Source organism: Lepisma saccharinum, chromosome 6, assembly GCF_977018435.1.
Source record: "Lepisma saccharinum chromosome 6, izLepSacc3.1, whole genome shotgun sequence".
Lineage (NCBI taxonomy): Eukaryota > Metazoa > Arthropoda > Insecta > Zygentoma > Lepismatidae > Lepisma > Lepisma saccharinum.
In genome coordinates, this window is record NC_139234.1 from 85,417,470 (window position 1) to 85,443,754 (window position 26,285).

The window sequence follows — 26,285 nt, forward strand, 5'->3', positions numbered from 1 at the left end:
AAACATCTGATGGGCATGTTTGCAAATTGATATTTTCTCACAACTGTATTTTTCTGCTACTTGTGGCTAATCATGATAAGGATAAATGTTGATTAGATGAAACTGATGAAGAGACACTCACAAAGAAACAGACCAGGAATTCAATCACGAACCTTTAGTAGCAAGTTGACCACTTAAGCTCAGCCACAAAACTGAGCATAATACTCTACCCAAGCCTGTTCATGGTTTCAATTTTTAAGCACTTTATCTCTAATGAATATCTCCATTCCCCTAATGAAAGAATTCTGGGCTTTATGTTGACTATTGGTTACCACATCTTTTCTTAAATGTTAATTTTGTGTCTACTTGGAAGAGAGGCAGTGTTATGGCCTGTGAGCCACTTGGTATGTGGATGCACCCTGAACTCGTATCCTTGTCAGTAAATTAAACTAAACCCCTTGTTACAGCCACTCTTTGAGGGCCAAAGTGTACCAAGTGACTTTCCATTAAATGATGCATGTAGGTTTCTAGACTGGCCTACTTGGGGAGTGGGGAGTTCACACTGAAGTGACATGTGTTGCAGGCTGCTTGTCACTTTGGTGCAAAATCTCTCTAGAGTTGAGATATCATGCACCGTTTCTTATCTCAAGTAGACTTGTTCCCATCTGGTCCTTCATCCGTTAGTTAGCCACAGGCACGCGTGAGAGCAGGTCATGCTTTTTCTTCGTAGTTTTCTGAAGGTTTGAAATGTTCAAGAAAATCAATCGGCCCGCTGACTGTGAAGTCCGGTCTGTGATTTGTTTTCTCAATGCAAGAATGGTTGAATTCTTGCCTAGAGGACAGACCCCCAACAAAGATGCCTGCTGTGACACATTAATCCGGCTGCCTCGTGCAATTCAAAACGCGGAATGCTTAGCGAAGGCATTGTGTTGCTTCACGACAATGCTCGTCCGCATACGGTCCAACAAACTCAAAATTTCATCACGTTATTCGCCTGGGAACAATTTGTTCATCCGCCAACAGCCCTGACTTGGCACCATGTGACTACCATCTCTTTCTTCATCTGAAGAAGTTTCTTGCTGGTCAGTGTTTCGACAAGGATGACGACGTGCATGTATGGTTTTCGTCACAGGCGGGAACATTCTATGATGATGGGATACAAAAACTAGTGCCACGCTACAACAAATGCTTGAACAATGGTGGAAACTACGTAGAAAAGTAGTTTAAGGTCTGTAGAATGCAATGCAAATATAAAAAAAGTACGAAACTATTTTACTTTATTTTTTACACCCTTTCGGTACTTACTTTCCGAATACGCCTTGCATTATAAGAACACTTGAAGATGTATCTAACTTAAGTTGATGTCATTACTTCTAATTATTTCTAAATGATGACTACTGATAACGTAACAGTTTATCATCAAAATGTAAGGGGGCTTAACACAAAGACTTGAGAATTCTATGTAAACAATATTACAAATGGCTATGACATAGTTATTATTACAGAAACCTGATTACTAGTGGAGTCAAATTAGGCATTTCTGGAGGCAAACCTGAACAAAAAAAAAAAAAAAAAAAAAAAAAAAAAAAAAAAAAATCACTTGCTGGACCATGTAGTACTACTGGAGTTGTATTTCTTACAAAAGAAGTCCCAAAGAAGCCCATTGTCGGTTTCGGAGATATGATGTCATCAATATGGCCACCATCAGAATTTGTAGTGCAATCTTTAAATGCATATAACTTCCCACAGGATAGAGATAAAACCTTCGTTTTTGCACCAAATGAAAGAAAATCGATTGGGCAATTTATCGAATAAAGTATATTATACGTACTGGACACATTGTTTGAAATATATTAACAAAAATGGAGAAAACTAGATTTTTCATTACCTGTTTTAATGTCTTTTTCGTAAATTACTTAATAATTATGAAGTATTATTGAACATTTTGACAATGTAATTGTAGCTTCTTTACAACGGTACCTGGGTCATTTCTCTACCATTAACCATAAGGGAGTTTTTTGATTTAATGTAGTGGTTGTTTGCTAGCTGATATACAGCCCTAGTAGTGCAGTTGAAACATAAGACAAAGCTGTAGATATTTCACTTCTGGTGGAGAACATTCCCTTTGGGAAGGGCATAGTACATTCATTCCTGAATGTAAAATGCTCAAGACCACAAGTTTTTAAGCTAAGCTCTCATTCGTCGGTAATGACGTCATCTAAATAGCAGCCATGACAAATATTTATTTCCATTCCTGAACTATGTTACTACATTACAGAGTATTTATCATTCATGGCATTTTATTTTCATGCAAGTTGCAGTTTAAAAGTCTATTATGAAAATAAGAAATTTAAAAGACCCACTTTATCACATAACATTAAATATGATGGACAATATGGCTGCTGAAATCTAAAAATAAGCATTTCACCCATATGATCAGGTTTGGAATCATTCACTGTGTTTTGGAGCTTCCCGAATTCCAAGGTGGCACTAAAATTAGTGCCAGACTGAGTCTATGAAATAATACTAGTTGTCCTTTGATATGTATGCAGGGTGATTCAAAAGTCCATCATAGACCAACTCCGTTATTAGAGCAGATAGCAAAAACTGGAAAGTCATTGGAAATATGTGGTTTCCAGTCAAAGGGAAATGGTTAAGTTCAAGTCAAAGTCAAAGCCAAAAATTGATGACCTACGAAGAAAATTTAAGTAATATTAAGACAGCCATGCTAGATGAAGCAGTAATAATGCACGTACTTACTCCAAAGACATCAAAAACGTTTTTGGAGTACTACATTGTCTTTAAGTCATATATTTGTAGGTTACTGCTGAACTTAACATGAATTGGTGAGATGTTAGATTGGTATATTCTTGGCTTGGTACCTGCCAGTCTAGAGAACACGTCTAGAGATAAAGGGATTCATGTTTGAGTCACACCTTCCACAACAATCCTGAGAAAATTCAAAGAGTTTATAGGAGTAGATGAGCTATTTCACTTCTAGGCAACACAATTTACAGATGGCCAGTACTGCGCAGATTTTATGCATACTTGAAGACAAAGTTTGGTTTAAGAAATGAAGAAGAGCACGGTAAATCCTTAAAAAGAGATTGTAATGATACTGACAATACTGATTGTAGGATATTTCTCTCCGTGTTTCTTCTTCCATGACTCTTTCATGCAGCAAATTTTCATCCTTTGCTCTGCAATGTAGGACAATTAGCAACACTCCTTCTTCCATGCTTGCTCAATTCCCAGTTGCATACCTACTACAGTGCAGTGGTTGCTAGCATCTGTGCAATGGTATAATTTTTATCAGAGGCAAGATGATATAATTTTTATCAGAGGTGAGACGTTAGGTCATCGGTAGACAAAGCAAAATAATAAAAATATTGCATTTTAAATATTTTAGAGAAGCCGTAAAAAAAATAAGTCGGAATATTTGCATATTTGTGCGAAATAAGCCAAACAACAGCATGAAACAGCTAGAAATACACAAGAAATTTGTAAGCTTAGTGCATCGAAATGAGAGCCCAATACTCATCCCCACACCGAACCCTCCTGCTAAGTTTCTTATTGGATGCAATGGTGTAACACGTCACAGCTCCGTGCACAATTGTGCGAATACACGTTCGATGGCATTTGGCTGTTCTCGGAAGACACCCTACAACAAGGAAGACCAGAGACTATACCCTGCCCTTTAAAATCTGGTCATGTAACAGGACTTGTTTTCAGCCCCTATGTTTACAACTACGGAAGGGTTTCTGTGATGACATCAAAATTAAACTTCTTCCAAGTGTCTATTTCCAGCTTTGTGAAGTATGCAACACTCTTGTTTTTAAGAGGAAAAATACATATTGAGTGATACGAAATCTGCTTTTTATTATCAAAACCAATGTAGAAGTTATGACTGAGATTTCAAAGTATCAAGTAAGCCCCGTGTGAAAGTCTCAAAGATGTTCTTGTTTCTCTTTCTCTCAACAATTAGTGCTTACCTTTAAATGCAACAATTGAGGTGTTTGCATTTTAATTTCAAACATGGAGAAAAAATTTAAAAATAAGAATTGTTGGTTTTTTTCGTATTGCTCAATTTAAATGGTGTGATTTCCAAAGTATTTTCATACAAGTATATAATTTTTAGTGTTATTAGCAGCGTTATTAAAGTTATTAACACTATATAAACTGACAATTCACAAAACCAATATCAACAAGAAAATAAAATACAATAACATGATGTACTGTAGCATGTTTACTTTGTAATTTGGACATGTCAATCTGTTGTATTTAATTACACACAGAATACAAATTAATCAGATTTCATAATTCTCATCGTATGGGATAGGACAAATATTCCTGACATTTGGCAAGTCTTGCGATGAATATATAAAAATGTGACACTTCACCACTGATTTTCGTAGTTTTTCATCTGCATGATGCTGAGATGTAAGTGCAATATAAATGGAAATATCAGAAGATTCATTGATTGGTTGATTTGGTGTTTTAAGTCCACTTTGTGCACACAAAGGCTAATCAGGACTGGACCTACAATTTAAAGTGGAATCCGAAGCACTGTGCCATGTGCCTCCACCAGGTATCGAACCCGGGACCTCTTGATTACAAGGCGATGACGTTACCACTACGCCATCTGGGAGGCCCAGTAATATCAGAAGAGAATTTCACTTCATAACAGGTGTAGTTGAAAATGTAGAATTCACTTTATGCAACACTTAATTTTGCATTTCACATGGTGGTCAGTCAGACATACTTAACCATATGAAAATTAAACAAAACTCGTGAAAGTAAAGCTTCCAATAGCAGTAGAGGTAATTTCCTACGTGCAAAAACTCAGAGTGAAATCGAATCCACCACTGCTACCAGATGGGATAAGTTGAAACTACCACCACCAGGAACAAACAAAGCAGTACCATACTACCATCTCAATCACAGATGCCATAACCTCTGCTAATGAAGGCAGTGGCTCTTTGAAATTAATTATAAAAAAATTCAATTTGGAACATGGAAATACGAAACACCACTTGTGCAAAATATGCATGTTCCTACGAATCGGTTAAATATCAGCCCTGGAGCCAGTTTATAAAATGACTAGTGATCACACCTGAATCATTAACGCTACTGATTCTTCAGTAGATACAATATCCTGCAGATTTCCTTCACCTTTATCAACATTCATAACCTGGTCATGAAGAAGGAAAGACCGGAATCTACTACATGTAGAAAATGTTAACAAAAAAGATGTTCATGGCTGTACTAGTAACACTTACCACCTCTTCTCAAACAGCAGCTTTCCGTCTTCAATCCTCGTGTCAGGCACCGAGTTGTTCTCTGAAGTTTGGCTCAACGACGCTGAACTGGGACTCAGGGCTGTGGAGAGAGATGATATGATGTACGTAACCCATTATTATCATTTATAAAATAATTTATAAGCTTGGTTATTTCTACCCTTTATCAGTTACGACATGGGTTTCCAAACTTTTTCATTTCATGACACCCTTAGTCTTTCAAGATTTTTCAATGGCTCCCAAGTCAAAAAGTAGTCATATCTAACACTTGCAAAGCTCAGTTAGTGTGGTTAGTTTGCTTGCCTTTAATTGAAAAAATAACACATATTTCAAATTCAGGAACATTCTACATGTAAAAGTACTAAATAAGCACACATTTCAAACAATCACATCACTGATTGAATTTGCCACGTGTAGACTAATAAGTAAATGTCATTTCAGTGAAAATATTGGAGCATTTTGTGGTGCCTGTAAGAAAGCCATGGCACCGCAGGACACACTTTGGGAATTACTGAGTTACGACAATGACTAATGAATGATGAATTGATGAAATAACATATCTGACAATGTTCATACCTTACCTAGCCGACCTCCGTTGCAGAGTGGTTTGCACAGCTTTATGCAACACCAGGGGGATCTGCTTTGTGAATGTAACTTGTAATAATAGAATCAGTACATGATCCTTTTTTTTATTAGTTTTTACACATGTTTAATATTTTGTATTTTATACCAATGTAACTCCCATCTTTATGCAGTTTCAAAATTAATGTACTAGATGCTTGGCCTATGTGACTAGAAGCAGGATTGTGGAAGGTGGTTAATTTTAAAATCTTTTCCCTCCAAGTCATTAAGGGGTGGAAATTTCCAGTTTACTGGTCATTGTTCGGAGGGCCTATATAAAGGATCCATTCTAACGTTTATTGGACAAGAGGGGAGACCCTGCAGAATCTCTCGACGTTGGTATGGAGTGGCTGTAGCCAGCTTTCTGGCTAGCAGAAGATAATGCAGATACAGTTAACGTATTTATCTTGAATCGTTTGGTGACAAGCCAACGTTCAGTTACTGGAAGATATTATTATTATTATTATTATTAAAGAAACATGTTTTCAAGCCACTGAAATGAACCACTCAGAGGATTTCATTAATTGGATCATGTCATTTTTTATGTGAGGGGGTTATTCCTTTTGTATTTTTTGTATATATTTAATCCACGAAATAAACAGTCCTTTATATTATTCTAACTGAACTTCTAGGTATCATTGAGAAAAAGAACTGAGCTTTCTCTATATCCATGGTAAGGAATATAACATTGTTTTGTATGGTAGTTATTCAATGTCTTTTAGATCGATTGAATCGTTTTGTTAGTTTTTGATTGTGTAATGCAAACAATTTGCCAGGGAAAGTAACGTATCACATAACAACCTGATTGATTGAATTGGTGTCTTAAGTCCACTTTATGCACAGTAAGGGTAATCGGGATTGAACCTACAGTTTAAAGTGGGATTCAAACCATTCTGTGCCACTACCGGGTATTGAACCAGGGACCCCTAGATTACAAGGCAACGACGCTACCACTGCACCATCGGGGAGGCCCTACATAACAACCCGAGTCAAGCCAGATTACTTCCCCCTCTGAAGGTAGTAAAACCATTACCAACTGTATCAGTTTCATCATAATATCATATCCTCATCTTCATGATTAGCCACAAGTGCCAGAAAAGGGATGAATACACTAAATGAATCGATCAATTCATGCCTTACAAAAGATTCCAAACTACAACTCCTAACTAAAGTAGCAACCACTCTACCAGGTAGCTGCCAGGTATGATCCCCCAACCCAATAACAAAATACATTAGTAAGTTTGTAATGCAAATATTTCCATTCAATTTTTTAATGGAAACTTGTAGAAATACTTTAAAACTATCAATGCAAGTGATAACAAGTGAAACTGATGGTGTGTGTATAAATATATATATACAGGGTGTCATTTTAATGGTGCCCACGGAAACGTAATCCTTTCAGAAATGCCTCTTCAGGGCAAAATTATTATTTACTGTATATTCAGTACTTTCGTACATGTTGCCTGACTCAACTGACACAATTCTGGACTGCTAGCATTGCAAACCAAAATGTCGCTTTCTAAATTTGCCCATAAAGTTACTACTTTAAAAATATCTAGTGCTGCTAATTGAAAATAGCAACTTATGTGTTGAGTACAGGTTCAACTCAAGATAAGTCAATAACAAAAAATTTGTAAATCACGAATAAGTCAACACAACAGGAATAAATAACTTACATAATGCAATAGATTGTATACATCCGTTTATCCTGGACGATGACACAGATAGGCAGAGAACATGAAAAAGTGTGACAAATGAACTACAATGGATAATGTACAGTAATTAGGGCTGGCACACACTAATAATAGCGTTCAGGTTTGATGAACAACATTAGTCAGCATACAACACTATGACAATAAAATAATTTCTTATAATCTATTCTCCCCTGAAATTGGTATTCTGGAATAAATTTCACTCTGGTGTGAGCCATTAATTTCTAGACTACTTTTCATATTTTACCTGATGAAAGTTAAGGTTGCATGACTTCTGAAAAAATCTGCACTCTGGTACGCTATAAATTTCACAGATTGCAGCGTGTGTAATGAATTAGGAAGTTACCTGGTTTCTTGATGGGCGTCATGACCTTCCCCCTGGCGATCATCCTGAGGTCCTCCTCTATCTCCCTCTCCTCCAGCAGATAGTTCAGCTGAGCGGGAGGAGGCTTCCGTCTCTTCTCAGGAACCGGGACAGGGTCATTTGGTCTTCGCCTCAGTTTACGGGTCATCACTGGCTTCACCTAAAACATACAGAAACTATTAATGTATTTACCAATGGCTGGCAGTCGTTGTCTGGAGACTCATTTCCAGACCAAAAGTATTATGGTGAGATCTGGTGCATAATGAAATAAAACTATTTCCCTGTGCTCTGCACCATGCCATGAAGGCATATAGGGGGTATGGAGTTAGGTCCTCACACTTTCTTGATCACGGCCGAAGGTGGGGGTGATGTGATATGCATCATGCCCGTGGCCACCTTCACCCTGCAGAGTTTCCTCCAGGTATTCACTTTATATGATGCTGGGTGGGTGCTGAAGCTGTTTGAACAGGTGGAAAAATTCGGGTTCTTCCCCACCAGGGATCAAACCTGGGTCTCTTGCATGGAAGTCAGATGCCGTAACGACTGAGCTACCACGGAACTACGAAATAAAACTATTTAGTTGTGTTAATTGCCAGAAAATATTATATTGTATCCTGGAACACAGACGTCTGTGACATTTACGAAAGTCAAAGGAGAATTGTCAGGAAACAAAATTTAGGTCCAAAAAATGGTGACCTCCAAATAATGACCATCTTTGCGGATGCACTGCAGAATCTGTCCGTGCAGCTGAATTACTGCTGAGGTATTGTATTAATTCCGCTACGAATTGCTTCTTTCAAATCAGCAACTGTTCATGATTTCTCAGTATAAACCTTACTTTTGTGATAATTCTAAAGGAAGAAGTCGCAAATAGAGAGCTCTGGCGATTGCGGTGGCCACAAAGAATGTGACGTCTGCAAAGTTCTGATGCCAGGAAATTTAACAACATCGAAACATAGCAATCTGAACTTATGGTAATGGTATGGCCACCTTTCTATATAATAATAAAAAATAAATAAAAAAACGCCCATGACCACACTGGCACTCGTTTGCAGTGGATAGGTTGTTCATTAAACTTAGCTTGAGTATTCACTACATATTCATTGCTTCTTAATTCCACAGCAAATGCCTCAGCACCACCACTCTGGCAATACAATGTTTCATTGATTGAGTTGGTGTTTTAAGTCCACTTAATGCACATTAGGGCTATTCGGGACTGGACCTAGAGTTTAAAGTGGGATCTGAACTACTAGGTGCCTCAACCGGATATCGAACCTGGGACACCTTGATTACAAGGCAACAACACTACCACTACGACATCGAGGAGGCCGACAATGCCATATACCCTCCTTCCCAAGTAATAAACATATCATTTTGTTGGACACTGTATGTTACTTACTTTGTTTGAATTTTTTTTTTTTTTAGGTCCACTTTATTCACAGGAAGGTTAATCGGAACTGAACCTACAGTTTAAAGATGAACGCAAAACACTTGTGCACCCACCGGGTATCAAACCCTGGGTCCCTTGATTAAAAGGTGTCAACATTACCACTACCCAACCTGGGAGGCCCATGTGTGTTGTGGTTATGTTAGAGGAGTCGACAGTGAGAGTTTAGGCAGAGGGAAGAAGTATGAAGTGACAAGGGAAGTGAAAACTGGGATGATTCTCAGTTTACACACAAGTGAGTAAAGTGTGAGATGGGATGAGATTAAAATATAATCAACTCAAATACTACAGACACTGGCCAGCAATGATGAGAAAAAAGCAAAAGATCAAGTCAACCAAAAAGGACTGTTTCTGAAATATGAAAAACATAATGTTTTATTTTGAATATTGGATACTATTACACTATTCATACAAAAACTGGCAAAAAATTGAAAGATTCTGGTTGTGCTATTCTACACAAAATAGCTCCTATTATGAGGTGTGTTGGCTGTTCGGTGTCGAAGCCTAGCAGAATGCTGTGCTGAGTATTGAACATGAAACATGCCACTCTCTTGAGCTGGTCAAGGAGGTAGAAAAATATATTGTTGTTTTATTGAATTGTTGTTTACTTTATGCACAGAAAGGCTAATCTGGACTAGACCTACAGTTTAAAGTGGGATACAAACCACTGTGTCATGTGCCTCCACCGGGTATTGAACCTGGGACCCCTTGATTACAAGGCAACGATGTTACCACCATGCCATCAGGGAGGGCCTGAAAAAATATATGCCACATACACAATGATGCAATGGTATGGTCAGTTGCATGCAGGATGAGACATGATGCATTTGTTAAGTTCAATTGGTGCAAGTAAAACCTCCACTGAATAATTGATCTTCTGGTAAAGTATACTGATGCCCGTTTGCACCAATGTTGCACTAACTCAGGAGTAAAAAGATCCGTGGGTCAGTGTAATCCTCGAGTATAAAAATCATCTTCTATTGCACCAACATGAAAGGTGCGATGTACGTAGTGAGTCACGAAACTCTGGATTAACCCTAGGAGAGTAGCTAGCCTCAAAGCAAGTGCATAAATGTCATACGGATGGAAGTCTGTGATTGGTTACCTCTTTCGAGAAGGCGTGGTTCTACAGTCCGTGGTGTGGTAGAAACTTGTAATGGGTGGAAGTAAAGGGACCTGGGCATTGGTATACGGGCATGAGAATTTTTCAAGCATGGAATAAAGATGGGGGAAAACATATTTACATGAATAAATTTTGATATATTAGTGCAGTTGCAATTGTAGTAAGTAGTGTTACAGTTATATTTGTAGTAGATTTTGATATATATACATCTATCTCTACATGGCATTCAAAATTATTTTGTAGCTAATGTTTATATCACGACGGGTTTCTGGATGCATGCTTATGTTTGTATTGCACCTGCAATTTTACAAACTCTGTACTGCAGAATAGGCAGAGCAAACACCTCATAAAATATATATATTGTAACATACTATACATTTCTCGGTTTTTATATGCATAGTTTGAGTCTGTTACTTCCTTTTTAACAATTATGTATTTACTTTTGAAATTCTGAAGTGCTACATTACTGGTTGCAAATGGCAGCCATTACTGCACTGTGGGTGGGTTAAATCCACTTTTACTTGCCGATCTCTGAGTAAGTCAACATTGGTGCAAATGGTCACGAATTATTAATCTTGTGGAATTACCTTTGATCCTTTCTTCATTTATTGTTTTTTTTTTCATCAAAACTCAAACAAATAAGATGTCCACAGTGAAATTATCTTCTCATCAGTAACCATGTTGACTGACCACACCATAGTTACTTTCGCAGTACGATGCCAGGGGCATGGATGTTTGTGAGTGTTCATTCATCAATTTCATCATATCACAACTCATCTCAATCTTAGCAAAAATTGACACAAAAGACGAAATAAAATAAAGCAAATCAATAAGTCAATCAATCAATCACAGTTACTTTCATTCTGCTTCAGACAATCTGCGACAGTTTGAAACAGTTTATTTTTGTCAGAAACAAAAGGACTTGTTGTGTTTTGTCCCATCTGGATACCAGCCAGACTAAACTGTGAAATAGGTTTACTCTATATTTTAGATAGTTTAGCATCAACATTGTGAGTTTTGCTTAAGATTTTCTACATGTTTACTTTTACCACAGTCATACTTCTAAGAGAATTAGGAATTGGCAAGGTGAAGGACAAACTGGAATAAAAAAAATATTAGCAAGAGACTTTAGTTTTGCCACTGGTCCATGAAGTGAGAAAAGTAACAATAGCATATTTAAGAGGGAGAGGGACAAATTCCCCTTTGTCCTTCTCTCTCTTCGGCAGCTGCCGATCACTGTTGCCAGCTTCGCTCTTTTAGAGCCAGATCTGGCTCTTTTGTGCACTCGTTTGGCTGTGAACTATGGCACCTGCCCCACTATGATGCCATCACTGAACGGCTTACATAGACAACTTCTGTCCTAAGTATACATTTCGCACGTGACATGATATTGTTATATTGGCTGCATCACCCCAACCCCTCTTACATCCCCAGCTACTTTTCTTTATAGCACCTTTGGTGACCTGAAGAGGATGTAATACTGTTATCCGGGAATACTTTATTTTCAATTTCATACGACCATCGGTGGATTATTGATATGGGTGATGCCGCCGGATCTAGACGGTAAAAACTAAGAATAAATAGCCAACACTTTAACCTTTTGGGTCCCAAGCGTATTGATCGAGATACCCAAATGTAACCCTCGCGGTCCCAAGCATCTCGATGCTGTGTCAAGGTTGTAGTTTATACGTTATAACTTTTCTACTTTTGGCTAAAATTTCGATTTTTTTTATATATATATTGTTCCTAAAACATGTATTTAACAGAAATGTTTCTTGCACTTTTTTTTTCCATCATGAAATGGAGGGGAAAAGGCAGGAAAACGGACTTCTCTTTTGCATCTTTCTTCAAGGGAAAATTTTTGCCGACAAAAGAAGACCGGCTTTGTTGTTCTAAAGCAATGCTTTTCACTCCCCCCTGGTAATTGCATTCGAAGGAAGCTTGTTTATCAGTATCCGATGTCAAAATGAAAGTTTTCCGTGCGGGCACAAGCAGGGGGTGGGGGTGGGGGGAGGGGGAAGACTGGTTGTTGAATCTGCGTTGTGAGAATGGAATTTTCAGGTGCGCTGAAGGAAACCTTTGTTTTTAAGCACAAGTGTTCCACAAGTTGCAACACAGGTTACCAAGCATTGTCTAAAAATAGAATTTCAAGCAGCTGCAAGAATCGGCGCTCATTTTTCACTGTGTTTTAGCTTTTCGTTTGTGAAAGTTGTGCGTAGGTGTGTGTCGTTTTGTGCCCAAGTGCGAGGAAACTTTTGAGTGAAGTGACAGACTTCCAAGGACTTTTTTGTCATCTATGTGTTTTTCTTGTGGTGTGAAAAGTGATAATTTCTATGGGGGGGGGAGAAACCACTTTTTTTTTTAAAAAAAAAAAAGTATTTTTCACGGGATTTCAGCCTTTCCCCCCTCCACATGTACGCCGAATGTGCATAAATTATATATCGTCTGAATCTGTGATTCATTCTTCGTACAACGGTACGAATGTCTGATGAAAGGAGCGTGTGTTCTCCTGAAACGTCACAAACAAAAACTGTTTTCTTATGCTTGTAATAACCGTAAACTACAGGAAAATAACGGTATATCGTTCATATCTCCAGGGCAACTAGTCTCCGAGCTAAATTCATTTCAAGGTACTGCTGCATTTTGAAGCTTGAATCCATGGCGTGCCGACCATTCATTTTGGGGGTACAACTCACGTTACATTAGTCATATGATAATAATGCAAATATTTGTGTGTTTCTTACATGTCAGCGATCATTTCCATGTGCATGTCGACAATGTCATGTACTTTTTTCTTAGGGGGAGGGGGGGCCATCTTTTTTTTCAGAAATTTTGGAATTTTGAGAGTTAGCTCCCTGCCCCCTGCCACATATATGCCGAATTTGCATAAATTTCATATAGTCTGAATCTCTGGTTCATTCCACGTACAATGGTATATCACTCATCTCTCTAGGGCAATTAGCCTCCGATCTACACTCATTTAATTGAAACTCTGCATTTTGCTCAAAATCGGCTCAAATTTTGGTCAAAATCGGCTTGGGACCAAAGAGTGAAAATGGCCTTGGGACTCAAAAGGTTGAAGCTAACGGTAATAACAGTGCCCCCTCACACACACCTCCACTCATTTGACACCTAAAAATAACCCAGGAGTCACTTTATCCAGTTTCGTAAATCTAGCTCCTCGAAAGTTTATACTCTGTTTACTGTGAAATTTAGCTCTTTTATGTGCATCAGGTGTGGCAACACTGCCAGGACGGCTGTAGAAGGCAAGGAGAAATGTATTGCCCTTATGGAAGTATTATTTTATTTGTTCTCTTTGGAATATCAAACTTCAGATGGCATAGAAATATATATCAACGGAAAAAGGACAGACTGAAGTAATAATTGACAGGCGGAAAAGTAGAAACTTCCATTTGATTAGCCGTAACTTTAAGTTGAAGTTGATTCCCCATAAGGAATACATGAGTTTCTGGAAATTCTTATTCATCATATTTTTCAAACATCGTATCTAGCTTAATAATCAACTTTAAAAAACACTTTCACTTGCAACATGTGGAGAAATTCATACTCTATTGAACACCAGCTTTTTTTCCTCAGTAGCATTGCCCATTCGGACGATATTAAAATAAATGCACAACTGGTGCGAAATTGTCCCTCCTCCCCTTAACACGTTGACTGCCGCAATAGAAGAAAAATAATCCCTGGGGCCACGATGTTTCATTACAAGAATGCAATAATATATTATATTATAATTGACTCACAGCATATTTATTGTTTTATTTTCAAGCATTATTATTTTTCTCTGAGTATTGTTATTGTCTTTTTCTGAGTATTGTTATTTTTTTCTAAGCATTGAGTCATTTGTTATTTGTAACATGACTCTGCATGTATTATTGTATAGATATTGTTCATGTTTTTTTCTGAGCATCGAGTCTTTTGTTATTTGTAACATGCCTCTGCATGTATTAAGCTGCAGTAGCCCAGTTGTTAGGGCATCTGACTACCATGCGAGAGATCCAAGTTCGATCCCTGGCAGGGGAGAACCGCAATTTTTTCCACCTGTTCAGGTGCTCCGGTGCCCACCCAGCATTGTGTAAAGTGGGTACCTGGTACCAGGGGCATGGTGCTGATCACATCACCCCCACATTCAGCAGTGAACAAGGAAGTGTGGGGCCCTGACTCCGCACACCCTATACGCCTTCATGGCATGGTGCAATGCACAGGGGAGCACTTTACCTTTTTTACCTCTGCATGTACTATTGTATCAATATTGTTCAAGGAGCTGACCAGCAACAATTCAAGGCCAAAAGCACAATCAGAAAAACTTGAAAACAGTGTTCATGAGTGCAAATGTTTTATTTTGTATACTTGTCAGATTTAAGTGAAATTTAAAGGCAAAAATAAATTTAAAAGAAGTTAATGTACTTCTATTTTCGCGAACCATCTGCAAAATTTCGTTCACAGGCCACTCTTCACGTAACATATATGTAATAGCATGGTAGCATGAGTTGCCAGTACAGCACGAGGCTCCCAAGATAAAGAGACATATGAGTTAAATAAGCTTCATGAGGTTCAGGGCATAAAGGTAGTGGGAGTTAAATAGAACTCACGTGGCAGTTAACATGTTAAGGTGAAAATTTCAAATTTACAAAGGAAGAGTGGATGTAAGCTGCTTATAAATTCAGGTGCCCTTCACAACACAGAAGTAGTCAGGTTCTTTTCAATGTCTCTACACACCAAAGCTAACATTAGTGGTACATTAATACAAAAAAACAACTGATTTTGGTGTATTTTCGGGGGAGGTTGATAATGTTGCTGTGACAAACCATAATTGCTTAATGTGTAATATTTATATGCATCATATAGACACACAGGGTGGATACAAATCATCATTATCTAAATTTAAATTCATTTTTTTTTTTAAATCATGCTTAAAATTGCTTGTATGGTTTTTGGCATTATACATAGAGATATATGTTTCCTTTATAGAAAGACTTTTTCTGGTAAACAGCACTGTAAAATATTTGAAAAGTTTGATTAAAACAAATAAAAAATTACATGTAAAAATTCATTTTTCTGTTTCACGATTTAAATCAACCTGGTTCGAATCAATCCACCTTGTAATACACCCAGTGTCGGATCTACAAGCTGCGAAAACCCGCAGTGTGCAGAGACAAGTAAGCCGTTAGGGGGCCCTCAGCCATTGACATAGTAGAGGGTTCGTTTATATGTATGTAAAAAATAAACGTAGTTACTCAGAGGTACAGAAACGAATACAATATATACAGGTAAAGGTAAAGACTTGAGGAATAAGGATTATAAACCAAATATGATAATCAAACTTTCAGTCAAAAGTTACATGTAAAGTATTATGTTGTATAATTACATAATGACAGTAGTACAGTGAATTTTTTGTCCAGGTAATAAAGCTTAATGTACCCTGATATATATGATTTGTCGTCAAAGCTAGTTATTGTAATTACATTTTACAAAGGATAACTCAAGTGTATTAGGTCCAAACTTAAAATTAAAAAAAAAAAAACTCCCGCAAACAGAAAGAAATCAGTACTTATACATTATTTAGCTTTGCCCCCTCCATTCTCTAAAGGTGTCTGCGGTCATGCACACCACCCACTTCCCATTCAAAAAATTTGAGATGAATTCAACATGTCGGATGTCCGCTTGGAACACACCAATGTGGTTCTTCCTAAGCCTAACTTGTTTCTACCATGACCAATTGTACCCAGCCTAACTTCTTTTATTTTTACAGGGGGTGTTAAGGGACTTTTGAATCACCCTATCACCCTGTAGGCCCTTCTATGTGACTTTGTCAACATGTGTATGTGTCTGTGTGTATGTGTGAAGGTAGGTACGTAAAGGGGAGCCTTTGGTAATATTTTGCAGGGGGGGGGCAAGATTTGTAGATTCGGCACTGAATACACCACAATACAACTTGTCTGGATTACAAAACTGCAACAGTAGTGTAAAATTCTTTCCTCTTTACAATAAAACATCATCATCAGTAATGGGATACCCTTCAAATTCCATCAAAAAGTCAAGCAAAAGGAACACACTTCAATGTTACTATTTGGTTCCTGTTTATACTCTGCGGTTTCTATTATTTTCAACTATAATTCTAGAGTTTCAAGCTAAATTTAAAAAATCCCAAGCTTAAAAATAATAAATATTGTAATAAAAATTAATCACTTTAATATTTTACATTAAATGCTTGCAAATAGTTTATTGGACAGCTCAGAAAGAATGAGAATCTGTAGATATGAAGAATTGCATTAAAGCAATGGTATTCAAACTGTGTGGCATGCATCCCTGAGGAGGTGCGAGAACGTCCAACAAAATATTTATTTTTTTCTTCTTAAAGTTTAAAATGTGTTAAGAAAAAATATATATCTTCTTCTCAATTATTGCAACTCACATTGGTTGTCCCACGGATATTCTTTCGAACTTAGGAACTGTACTTATATCAAAAGCAAGTAAACCATGCGTTTGGCCAGAATTTGGCACACCTTTTCGATATTTTACACAAACTTAATGATCTGAAATACCTCTACAAGGAAATGATACATTCTGTACTGATTACACAACGTTCAAAACGTAGTTGCTGCTTTGGAGGAGAAAGACTGAACATCAAAACATTGCTGATTGCTTCCTACATTGAGCATGTTCTTAGAAGAAACTGGACTACAATTAAATTATGAAATCAAATATGTGTTCATGGAACACTAGTCACAACTTCTGTGGAAAGTAATTTTGGAAGTGGCCGTGATCAAGTCCAATGACAGATCCAAGAGCAAATATCTAGAATGAGATATAATTTCCAAATATGTACATTCAATAAACTGTGCGAGACAAAGCAAGCTCATGCATTCCCCTGACTTTGCTAAACATTGCAATACGCTTGTTTTTAACATCTCTTTTTCTCATGAACATCATATCCTTGAGTGAACTGGCACTGGTTTATAAATATTTAAAAAAAATGTACATCACCTGTATTAATCACAAATTATATTTTCATTACTTGATGTGTGCCAACAGTAAATAAACACATGAATAAATTTTGTACTGTTATTTCATAGTCACATGTATTTATCTATTATTATTGAGAGGCAGTGCATGCAGATTTTTGGCAGCTGAGAGGAGCCATGGCAGCAGAAAGTTTGAAAACCTCTTAAGGAATGACACAGGGAAAGTTCCATAAATCATCACTTGAACTGATTTCTTTATCACACATGCAAAATTGAATTCTACATTAAATATGGTCACAAATTTCCACAAATTAAGACTCAAGCATGAATTCTGGCAAAGAACGAATTTGATCGAAATGACCCCTTTAAGCTAATAAAAATCTGAACAGATGCAGTTACAGCATGTGTAATTTAAACAGCATGTTGTTAATTACTACCATCTTTGATTTATGCTGAATGATAACCTTCCTTTTGTTACAGTCAAGAATATAGATAACATTCCCCAAAGCCAGGAGGACAGAAAACCTCTTGTAAATCACTAAGTTGACATATTTTCAAATTTGTCAAGAAAATTCCCAGAAATCAAGGAATTCCTAATAAGTACAGGTGATTACTTTTTTGATTGCCCTGTGTAGATTTTCTAATAAATAATAAAACATGGCATAACAGCCCATGAGGGCCAGATCTTAACTACAGAATTACAGGGTGATATGGTGGTCATTACGACGAACCACAAGTAGAAGTAGTAGGTTTTCTATGCTACTCATTCGTAGCTCCCAAATTTGCTCATAACAGTGGGTTGCCACTGGTCTCACACACTAGCCAAAATCTCAGGAAAAAATATTAGGCTTCCCTCAGGAGACTCAAAACCAGTACGCATCTTGTAAAATGGAGCCCAAAGCTCGCACCTTGGACTGCACTGCCACAGTGTGGGACAAGATTTCACAATAAGATTCCCATATGTTCCATAGCGACCAGAAATAATAAAGCACTTACTTCCATAGAGTCTCCCGTGAGTTCCATGGTGTGTCTCTCGGCCTCAATGATCTTCCGCTTGTCCTCCAGCTCAGCGATCAGGTTCTCCCTCAGATCTATCTTCTTCTCCTCAAACTCCTTTGCAGCAGCTTTCTTCTCGTTGATGTAGTCCCTCTCCACACATTCTATCTCATAGTCTCGCCATATCACATTCAGCCTTGACCTAAGGGTAAGCACAAGCTTCATCATTATGGCAATATCACAGATATGGCAATCAAGTTTCCCCGATTGATTTTCTTACTCATTTCAGGTCACGTTCGTAACAAAGAGCTGGGTAGGACATTGACCTGTGCACTCTCCTCCACCTGCTTACAAACTTTCATGCAGTGGAGCAGTCAGGCTGTAGCTTTTATTAGAAGCAGACTATGCATCTGAGCTCCATCGGAATCATGTTAAGTTCGAAAGTGGAACAATGTGCTAATATCAAATTTCTCACAAAACTTGGGAAATATGCCACGAAACTTACAATTAGTTGATAGAAGTTTATGGGGATTAGTGTTTATCTCACACTCAAGTTTTTGAGCGGTTTAAGAAGTTTAAAGAGAGTAGAAAACACATAGGGGATGACAATCAGGCAACCCTTGCACTTCGAAAACTCAAGACAATATCGAGAAAGTCACTAAAATTGTTCGAGGAGACTATTGCCTGAGCAATGGACCAATTTCTGAACTCTGTAACATCAACAAGGACACTATTAAACAGATTTTAGATGATCATCTAGGCATGAAAAAAATGTGCAAAAGTGGTACCAAAAATCCTCACACCCAAGCAAAAGGAACATCAAGTGAATTGTTGTGCTAACACACTTGAAAACATCGAAAATAATCCTGACTTCCTCCAAAATGGAATTACTTGTTGTTATGCTTTATTTCTTCTGGTGGAGAGTAACCTGCCTTGGCTTGACCTTCGAATTAAAAGACATTGAATAACTACCATATTCCTTGCCATGGATATTATGGAAAAACTCAGTTCTTTTATCTTTGAATGATAGCCCAGACGTTCAGTTTAAAAATATATAACAAGACTCTTTATTTCATTGATTAAATATATACAAAGAATTACATAAGAAATAACCTGCACATAAAAAATAACATGATCCTCTTTAATAAAAACACTGAAATTCTTATTTAAAATATATATACAGGGTGTCTCATAAGTAATAGCGTAAACTGACACAGGTGAAAGTACACGATAATAGAAGCAAAAAAGTCTCAGTAAACATGGGTCTGCAAACGAGCCGTTTTCGAGATAATTGCGAATGTGTGATTACAAGCTGCCACTGACTTCATTCTTTGTAAATGTCGTCCTAGTTGGTAAAATGCCACAGCCACTCTGCTGGCACCGAGAAATGAATGCCAACCCCATTTACTCAATTGGTTCCCTTACATAGGCGATTCGAAAACAAGACAGTAAACTGGACTTTTCCACCGCCTTCTACAAGCTGGCTTTCACCGTCACGTAGGCCAGCCCTACAGCAGGTTACATTGGGGACTGCATAAAAAAAGTATTACTGTCACTAAAAAATAATATTAAACATTCATCAATAAACTAATAAAAAAAGCATCACGTAGTGATTCTATCATTACATTGTGATAAAACTTGGATATTTCTATATGACCCTGAGACTAAGCAACAATCCATGCACTGGAAGAGCTCTCAATCCCCAAGTAAAAAGAAGCACGAATGAGCAAGTCCAAATGCAAAGCAATGGTGACTGTTTTTTTCGATATTTGGGGGATTATCTATGTTTATTGGGTTCCTGAAAGTCAAACTGTCAGTCAGGTGTATTATACAGGCTGCTTCAAAATGATGTGAACGATTTCAACTTATTATATTTTTTGTATTTTTCGTCCAAATTGCTTTAAATTTTACATGTAATTCCTAAAACTGTCCAAGTTTCTTTGATAAAATTTTGAACATAGTATCTCACAAATGTTCTATGTGAGCCCCCTTTGTTACCCTGCATAATAAATTCGGTAATGCAATTCTGCCCAGACCCGTTTCAACATGTCTGCATCAACAGTGCACTTCAGCAGTAATGCGCTCTTTCAGTTCATTGACATCTATGGGTAGAAGAGGTTTGTACACAATGTCTTTTAGATGTTCCCACAGAAAAAATCACAGAGGGTTAAATCTGGGGATCTTGCTGGCCAATGTAGTAACTGTTAATCATTTTGAGTAGATCGCCCAATCCAACGGTCTGGCAGTCTGTTATTAAGGTAATTTGTAGTATGCATGTGTAGGAATGTTTGTCCAGTCACAGTTTCTTCGTAAAAGAAGTACGAACCGTACAATTTGGTAGATGAAATGGTGCAAAACACATTAGTCTTTATGAATCACGCACAACTTCAATGATTTGAAGAGGATTCTCAGTCCCCTAGATGCGAACACTTTGCTTGTTCACTCTTCCTGTCACATGGAACGTAGTCTCATCACTGAAACAAAGTTTGTCAATAAAATCATCATCACCACTGCATAACTCTAGAAATGACTCACAAAAATGTTTGCGGGACGTGTGATCATTAGGTGCAAAATGTTGTAACAACTGCACTCGATAGGGATACATCCTTAAACACCTACGAACTACGTGCCAAACAGTTGCTCGAGGCATTGTTAGCTCTTGACTCAGTTTCCTTGTAGACTTTTGGGGGCTGCGTTGAAAACTAGCTTGAACACTCTCGACATCTGCCTCAGACGTGGACGGTCTACCGGACGATTTTCCTTTGCAAATGCATCCCGTTGTCTTGAATTTATCATACCACTTACGTATGGAGTTCTTGGATGGTGGTTCTTTACAAAATTTCGTACGAAACTTACGCTGAACACTAACAACAGACCGACAAACGTCAAACTCTAGGATGCAAAAAACTTTCTCTGCACCACAGGCAGCCATCTTGGAACTTATCACCCTGCCACCTAGTGGAGAAATTTGGAACTACTACGACCATTGCAAACAAAACTCGAGGATATGGTTGAAAGTATTTACATACAACTTTAATTGTTGATAAAGTTTTACCGCTCCTGGAACGTTTTCTTATCGTTCAAACCATTTTGAAGCACGCTGTAAGTAGATTTTGGAGACCCTCCATGAATGAGTGAGAAGGATGAGACAAGACATGTGGAAGAATGGCTCGTGGATTCTTCATCAGGACACGTTCTATCTGTGAAGACGTTTTTAGCCAAACACAACATTTCAGTGTTGGAACATCCACTGAAATCACCAGACCTAGCCCCATGTGAGTTTTTTCTCTTCCCAGAAGTCAAGTCTGCACTAAAAGGAACCCAGTTTGAGTCTGTGGATGCAATAAAAGCCAGGGCAACATGAGCAGCATATCAGAAGTTGATTTGCAACACAGTGGAAGATCTGCATGAAGCGGGGTAGGGATTGGGAAGACTCTATTGCCAGACATCATACTTACTGTTGATACTCTCAAGATGAATCAGAAGGCTGAAGGTGTAAAATATGTAATTTTCAGAGTACAATTTTAAAAAGAAGAGCAAAGATGGCATATTTTTTTAATCTACATGACACACATGAATTTAATATGGATATTTCCTTCAGTCAATCAAATGCCACATATATAAATCGCGGAAGTAGGAAACAAGGTCAAGAGTGAAGATAAAGTTGGTATAAAATAACATGGTACTCTCACTATGCTTGTTCAATGTGAGGCATTGGGGAGTGGGAGTTGAAAAAGAAGTTGGTTGGGGCCTGAATTGTTTTTGGAAATGTTACAAAATGTCCTTGTTCATAGGGTTACCAGACTGCTGTAAGAGAAATGTAGGACATGATGTCCCAAAATGTAGGACATTAAGTCAAAATGTAGGACAAAAAAGATCCTCAATAAATAATACATATTTCTATGGAACACATTAGAAAGTAGTTGTAAAATGACACTTTTCAGTTTTAAAAAAAAATAATTCTCAATGAATTTTTAAATGCAAAATTTCAAAACTTGCAATCATACTAATCAATACATGATTTAAGTGATACTTCTCAGAAAAGACATTTTTTATGAAAATTTCGTGTTTAGTCAAACTATATTTATATTAGAGTGGACAGTCGAACTTTTTGAAATTATAGGGACCAGTACCAAACATTTTACAGACTTTATGAAAAAAATAATTTCTCTCGTGAGTCTGTTGTGTTGATTGTAATGAAAGAACTCTCTCAACATTTGAATTATGACCTGTAATGGCAAACAAATATTCAGCAATTACCGTAATTTAAAATGGTTCCAGAAGTTTCATCTTGGGTAGTTTTTAGATCAATAACAGGGTGTCTACCAAAATAACACATCCAGAATTCTTGACTTTTCTGGACTTTTTTTCCATTTTTCTTAACTTTTATTTATTCGATTCCTATTTAGGTAAAGTTGGAAATTAGTAATTAAGAAAATAAATATTTATTTAATGAAAACCCCTACCAAAGGGCCAGTTAACATGAAAACTGAAGCTGAATTTAAGAAGAGAATTAGATCTGCTTTCTCGTATTAATGTATCCTGAACTGTGTTTAGCAGCAGGCAAGGCTTTGGCGTCTGGACTCATAGCCAGTATAATCTTATGTGGGGCTTGTATCGGTTGTCCCTATATGTTTGTGATTATTCCTTTATCCATCTTATCGTAAAACCATTCATCCTCATCTTCACAATTAGCCAAAGAGACAGAAAAAGTGAAGTAAAATAAACTAAATAAACCAATCAGTCATTATGATAGCAAGAATTCTTGACAACAAGAATAATTTGTTGCCTTTTTATTGACTTTCTTGACCTACTTGTTGATTTCTTTACTTTCTCTTGACTTCCATGACTTTCTTGACTGGCAGACACCCTGAATGACTTTGTTCTCTATACCCCTGATTTACAATCAAATTACATTGAATATTGAATAAGAATGGGCAACACCTTGTTCCATCATTATAAACCCTAAGGCAAGAAATTCTGCTCAGGCATTGAACAGTGACGTTATAAGAAAGTGGTCCCAAAACTTTGTTCATTAATTGCTTCCATTTTCCCGTTTGTTTAATAGCAGGACAAACTTTTTCTTTCTTTTTGGACAATGACTGAATAAAAATAAATTTCACGATTGAGTTCGGAAGCGCAGTCCATAGACTTGTAACTTGCATGATTTTTTTCTGTTACGTATTTTCCTAATTAATATTATGTGATGCTCAAAATGTAGGACATTTATGATATTTTTCAAATTCCTCCCGGACGTCTGGTAACCCTACTCGTTCAGAACAAGGAGTATGGTTGTTGCACACATGCCTGCCCTTACCCAGCATTGACATACTGAGGTGGTGGTGGATGAGGAGCTTGGTGCCAAGGTGTTATTCTCTACTGTACTGTGAATGCAATTCTCATCTCAATGTAACCGAACTGCTCGACATAATTCCTCTCCATGACACAACAACACAACAACAGGAGAAGATACTTTCAAGGAAGGGGGGCCATTTTGCAAAGATTTTTTCAGTCACTTCCAAACTCATCTGGAATATCAGAAGTCAATCTGTGAACCTGATTTAAGCCAATGCTGCCCCAAGTAGAAATATTACTTAATGAATTTGAAAACAGGTATCAAAACTTCAAGGAGTGTAAAGGGAAATTTTCTTGTTCGGTGTTCCTTTTTCTTTTGATGCTGCCTGTGCAAATCCTAACTTTCAACTGAAATTTATTGCCTTACAATGCAACTCAGTATTGAAAGAGAAATATCAAAAGGTGGGTGTTCCTAGATTTTTCTCATCTCCCAGAGCAACAAGCAATATTGCTGTTGAAATTTTAGAGATGTTTGGCAGCACTCTGTTATGAAGATTAAAAAAACAGTCAAACGATCAAAAATGACTGATAACTGGCATCTGTGGCGGAATGATTAACACAACATGCTACGATATCAAGGGTTCCTGCTTGAATCTCAGCCTGGGCATGGCTGGTCTTAGTGAGTTACCATTCATCAATTTTATCATGACATCACTCATCCTCATCACTGAAATTAGCCAAAAATGGCAGAAAGGTGAAGCAAAATAACAAACATGAAATTAAAGAATGACTTACACTCTTGTTTGCATTAAGTTTTTCCTGCTCACAAAAACATAATGCAACATATTGCAGACATTGAGAAGCTAGTTTCTAAACAAGAAAGGTGTCAAATCTCTGGGAAAACAAACTAGAATTGACTATATACGGTTTCTAGCCAAAATATTTGCAAAATTTTAACATATTTATACTTAAAACAAACATGTAAAATAGTATCGCTGACTTTGAGAATTATTTGTATTATTTTATTTCAGTAAAACATATGAGGATCATAAAATATTTTTCATTACAGTTATACATACATGTAATCGTGTAAGCCTTCAGTTCTAAGAGGTATGGTATGGAAATTGAGGTGAGGAGAACTCTTACATCCTGTTCTGGTTGCTAATTTTGGGAACTTGTGGGGGGGGGGGGGGGAGGGAGTTCTCTCTACATAGATAATTCATATAATTTATGGTACTGCAAGTCTAATTATTGGAATCCACCGGCCCCCATCAGGGGCAAAATTTTAGTTTTGGACTTCCAGGAGTTGGGGTTCGAGATGTGCAGCCCGGAGAGTTATGACATTATCGTTATGCGGCCCTATTTAAGAACTGAGTTTGACATGGCTGCTCTACACCTTAGGTCACAGTTTCCCAAACCTTCTCGTCTCATGGTGCCCAAGTCAGAATGTAGGCCTCCCAAGTCAGAATGTAGGCCTATCTAACACTTGCAACGCTCAGTTAGTGTGGATAAGTTGCTTGCCTTAAGTTAAAAAAAATAAACACATGTTTCAAATTCAGAAACATTTTATGTGTACTGTATTTGCTGCCTTTTCTTGCATACATTTTTGAGGAAAAAGCTTATCACTGAAATTATATAAAACAAAACTGTGCTGATTCATTTTCTACTCTGTCATTGTCCCTTTAATCCAAGATTAAATAAAAACCGGACACCCTGACAGTGTCGAATCTGCAATTTAAAACTAATAAGTAATAGCGCAAACTGACACAGATGAAAGTACACGATAATAGAAGCAAAAAAGTCTCAGTAAACATGGGTCTGCAAACGAGCTGTTTTCGAGATAATCCCGAATGTGTGATTACAAGCTGCCACTGACTTCATTGTTTGTAAACGTCATCCTAGTTGGTAAAATTCTAATAATGTGTGCGAAAGTGTGGTTAGAAGCCGTCACTGATTGCATTTTGTAAACATCGAGTGATTACTCCTTGCACGTTCCGAGGTTTGCTCTTTGTTTACAAAACAGCACATTTCCGAGAGGTGGCGAGGCTCCCTGATGGAGCAGTGGTAGCATCCTCGCCTTGTTATCAAGGGGTCCCAGGTTCGATACCTGGTGGAGGCTCATAGTGGTTTGGATCCCACTTTAAACTGTAGGTCCAGTCCCGATTAGCCTTACTGTGCATAAAGTGAACTTAAAACACCAACTCAACTCAACTCAACAATTTCTGAGAGGTGGCGTTGTAATCAAACAGGATGGATACAATCAGTACAGAGAATTGTACATGCTTGTGACCAATTCCGAAATGAACCGAGGGTGTTCGAAAGAATTCAAAACTCAATGAGGAATCACGTACAGTATTGCATCCAGATGGAAGGACGACACTTTGAACATCTCCTTTAACAGGTACGAGTGTATAATAATTGTAACATAGAACATACGTACTAGTAAAGTAGTGCTGTATTCCTTGTTA

At 37.5% G+C, this 26,285-nt stretch overlaps 1 protein-coding gene across 2 annotated transcripts in view; it reads right to left on the reverse strand.

Moving 5' to 3' along the window:
- Positions 1-26,285, reverse strand: part of LOC145988923 (sin3 histone deacetylase corepressor complex component SDS3) — a 71,655-nt gene that overhangs the window by 11,790 nt on the left and 33,580 nt on the right. For both annotated transcript variants that reach the window (XM_083124222.1, XM_083124221.1), the window contains exons 4-6: positions 18,523-18,724; positions 7,956-8,133; positions 5,259-5,358 (exon numbers count right to left, since the gene is read on the reverse strand). In XM_083124222.1, the coding sequence (XP_082980348.1) occupies positions 5,259-5,358; positions 7,956-8,133; positions 18,523-18,724 (480 nt within the window). The remainder of the gene's footprint in view (positions 1-5,258; positions 5,359-7,955; positions 8,134-18,522; positions 18,725-26,285) is intronic.